The sequence below is a fragment of the Gorilla gorilla genome, chromosome 1 (genome assembly GCF_029281585.2).
Source record: "Gorilla gorilla gorilla isolate KB3781 chromosome 1, NHGRI_mGorGor1-v2.1_pri, whole genome shotgun sequence".
Taxonomy (NCBI): Eukaryota; Metazoa; Chordata; class Mammalia; order Primates; family Hominidae; genus Gorilla; species Gorilla gorilla.
In genome coordinates, this window is record NC_073224.2 from 147,711,762 (window position 1) to 147,716,045 (window position 4,284).

The 4,284-nt window shown below is 33.0% G+C and overlaps 1 protein-coding gene across 7 annotated transcripts in view; it reads left to right on the forward strand.

Moving 5' to 3' along the window:
• The window catches only part of GLMN (glomulin, FKBP associated protein), a 53,332-nt gene that overhangs the window by 48,198 nt on the left and 850 nt on the right, over positions 1-4,284 (forward strand). For 6 of the 7 annotated variants that reach the window (XM_004026128.4, XM_063697023.1, XM_063697031.1 and 3 more), the window contains 2 exons: positions 2,942-3,053; positions 3,787-3,869. In XM_004026128.4, the coding sequence (XP_004026177.3) occupies positions 2,942-3,053; positions 3,787-3,869 (195 nt within the window). Of the gene's footprint in view, positions 1-2,941; positions 3,054-3,786; positions 3,870-4,284 lie in introns of those variants that run through there. The other variant, XM_063697037.1, reaches the window with a different exon arrangement.

Consider the following 4,284-nt stretch of genomic DNA (forward strand, 5'->3'; position numbering starts at 1 on the left):
ATCTTTGTCAAAGCTCAGAATTGTATAGCTAGAAGGTTATATTTTACTGTATGTAAACAATACCTCAACAAACCTGACTTTGAAAAATAATAAACAAAAAGAAAAGAACTAGGCTCAATAGTGAATTAGACTGAAATTACCTCATGAACAGGCAAGCACACTGATTATATAAGAATCTTTCTGATGTTTACTTTTGAATTGTTTATTCTCCATTTTTCTACATTAAAGTATTAAGATTAAATGTGTTATATAAAGTATTAAGATTAAATGTGTTATATGGAAAGGATTTGAGGGAAAACTTTTATTTCAACTATATAAATAAACGTGTGAGTTGTGATGTAAAACCTAGTTTTTACTGAGAGTCATGGCAAAAATAATTTGAAAAACAGTATCCTAGAAAAACTTTTACCCCGTGTGAATGGGAAAACATACAGCAATGTAAATGCTGCATTATTCTGAAATACTAAAAACTTAGGAACAGGATAAATTCCATATAATGGAATGCTTATGCACCAATTAAAATAAAATTAGAGCTACAACACAACACAAATAACTCTCAAAAACATAAGATTGACAAAGAAAAAGGAAGCTGAAGCAGGTTATATACAGTATACCATTTATGTGCTTTTAAACATGAAAAATTATATTGTTTAAGTGATACATTAGGAATGCAAAACATTCAAGTTTTAGATAATGGCTACCTCTTGAATAAAGGGGATTTCAGCCATATCTAGTATTTATTTTTTAAAAATAAATATGATAAAATGTTTCCTTTTGTCAAAGCTAGGTGTTTTCGCTATACTCTTTATGTTCAAATGTGCTTTAGTGGGTAACAGAGAGTCATCAGTAACCTAGTCTTGAAAGCCATCAGTTGCAGTGGGTTCTGCCTATAAACCCAGAGGTGAATGCAAAGTAAAAAGTAAAAAAAAAAAAAAGTTGGGGGGCAGGGAATAAATGGTGAAGAAAAAGCTGGACATAAAAAGGAATAAAAGCCTGTTATTTGCAGCAACGTGGATGGACCTACATGTCATTACATTGAAATATGCCAGGCCCAGAAAGACAATATCACATATTCTCACATGTGTGAGCTAACAAACTTGATCTCGTGGATACAGAATATAGAATGATTGATACCAGAGTGTGAGCATGGGAGGAGGAAATGTAGAGCAACTGGTGAATGGGTACAAAAAGAGTTAGATAAAAGACAAGCTGTACTGCTTGATAGCACATTACAGTGACTATAATTAGCAACAATATATTGTATATTTCAATGTAGCTAGAAGAGAGGACAGGAAATGTTACCAACCCATAGAAATGATGAATACTCAAGAGGATGGATACCCCAAATACTCTGACATTATTATACATTTTATGCATGTAACAAATACATGTACCCATAAATATGTAAAATATCATGTATCAGCAAAAGAAAAAGGCTGGATAGAGAGAGGTAAAAATAGGAGAAATGAGAGCAGTCATTGCACATAAGAGTAATATGCTTGTTATACTGTGTGGCTACACTGGTTAAGGAAATTCCTGCTGCATATAACCCAAATTTGCCATTAGAGGTTAAGAAAACTTTCCACTTAACAATTTAAAAATTATACAACTAAAACATCCATTATTTAAAAAATCAACATAAAGAAGCAAAAAAAAAAGAATAGTAATCAAAATGACACCATTGTTGATATACTGTATTCCCTTCTAGGTTTTGGGTTAATACATCTGTACATTTTTTCTTTTTAAAAAAGAAAATGAGATCATACTAAAAGAATCACACTGTTTTATAACCTTTTTTCCCATTCACCAATATGTACTGAAAAACAGTATTTTAATGGCTGTATAGTTTTTCCATTATGTTAATATGTCATAATTTACTATGAATCTCCTGTTGTGAGTTATTTTAATTCTAATGTTTCACTACTTAAGCATTTTAAAAAAACATCTGCAGTAGAATCATAACATACATCTTTATTTCCCCAAGATAAGTTGGTAGATGCTAAGTGAAAAGGTATGCATATTTTTGAGGGTTTTAGATCCTCTCTAGTATTCTACTTTTCCTATTAGTATAGGATAAATAAGACAAGATGACTGAAATGAAAAGGATAGGTGTGAGACATTAATATTATCAATTATTCAGCATAGACATGTGTAGATTTTATTTGGAATGCTGCAAGTAACATGTACTACTTGGGTCAAAATAAGCTCATTACAAAATAGGTTATCAAGTAGTTCATTATTCTAGTTAAGAATAAATTGGGTCCCTACGTTTCCCTTTTTTACCTAAGACATTTTCCTTTGTAAAGAGTACTTGGAAACTGGAAGTACCAATGGATTTTCTTTTCTCTATTTTTTAAAATAAAGACTTCATGACTCCTCTCCTTTAGTACTGTAAGAGAAAATGCTCTTGGAATAAACTCTAAGATACATGACAAAATAAGCTGTCCTCACCAGATAAAATCTTCACCTACTTTGGTCACCACGGAAGTTCAAATTAGCCGGGTATTAGAAAAGTTTCCATCAGTAGGAAAGGGAAAGCATCCTCTAGAACTAGATCCGTGGTGTGGATATCAATTGACAGGCCATACTTGGGATGAAGGCATAAATAAGGTAGAGTCATTGTGGGGATGGCTCTAGAGGAAGAGACGTCTGTGAATTTATCCTCAAATAATTTTCTCATAAATAAAACTTAACAAGTTAATAGATCTCAAAACCAGGAGCTATCCAAATGGTGCAGTGATAAGCGTAGTGCCCCAAGTACATTTTTCTTTTAATTGGTATTCACATAACTAGATACAGTAATAATTATTAAATAGTGAAGTCCATTGTGAAAAGCAAGGGCCATGTTTCATTTATTTTTGTTTTTTGCGCTTTTATCACGTTTAATAGTAGGCAATCAATCATTGTTGAACTAAATAACTCATTCTTTCATTCTTAACAGACTGGATTATGGACAGAACTTGGAAATATTGCGAATAATTTCTTAAAGCCACTTCATATAGGACTTAATATGTCAAAAGCACATTATGAAGCAGAAATTAAAAATAGCCAAGGTTGGTAATGTGCAATTTTGTTTTCAGTTAGGTCTAAAAAGTAGTCTAATTTTGGAACTGTCATATTCAAATTTAAGAACTTTTTAAAAATATTGTACTTTAGAGACCATAACAGCTAAGCCATTTTATTTATAGTTAAAATTCTTAGCAGATCTATACGCTAATTTACCTAAAATCGGGTTAATGAAGACTTAAACCAAATATTACATTGTAAAGCCTCAAGGTCTGATTAAGAATCTATATTACAGCTATTTCCGTTTGGGTACCATTCCTTTGGTATTGCTGGGTCCACTCTCCATCTCACCCTCCAGTAAATCCATATAAATTATGAAAAGAATCTTAGATCCAGAATTTTTTTAAGTCAATAATTCTATAATACTCGTGTGATCTCTTCCATATATCTGTGGTGGTGCTTTTATAGGCATTACCGGAAATTTTGTTTTTAGTATAATGGCTATAATTCTGATTATATACTGAAGAAAACAGTTTCATGAATCCTATACATGCCAAAATAATGCTATTTATCTAAAGAAGCATTAATTCACATGTTGCAGAATTTTGATATTTCATTCTATTTGCTTATAGCTTAAGTATACCCTGAGCTGTTAAACAATGGACTTAATAATTTATACAAATAACTGACACGTTTTAAGTTAGTGAATGAAAGTAGCTTATACATTTGTTATTGAAATCTGAGAGTTAAGTGTCACACATGATTTTTCTTCTCTTACAGAGGCCCAGAAATCTAAAGATCTTTGTTCTATAACTGTAGGTGGAGAAGAGATCCCTAATATGCCTCCTGAAATGCAGCTTAAGGTGATCTGAAATTTTCTTTTCTTTCCTTTTTCTTCTTTAGAAACGGGGTCTTGCTATCTTGCCCAAGCTGGAGTGCAGTGGCATGATTGTGGCTCACTGCAGCTTCAACTCCCTGGGCTCAAGTGATCCACCCACCTCAGACTCCCGATTAGCCAGGACTGCAGGTGCACACCACCATGCCTGGCTAATTTTTAGTAGAGATAGGGTCTCACTATGTTGCTCAGGCTGGTCTCCAACTCCTGGCCTCTAGTAATCCTCTCAGCTCAGCCTCCCAAAGCACAGGAATTACAGGTGCAAACCACTGTACCTGGTCTTAAATATTCCTAAGCTACCTCCAGCTGAAATCTTTTCTATGTTTTGCTTTGTTTTGCTTTAAAGGCAGCATTAATAACATTACTTTTTCTTGGCATTGCAG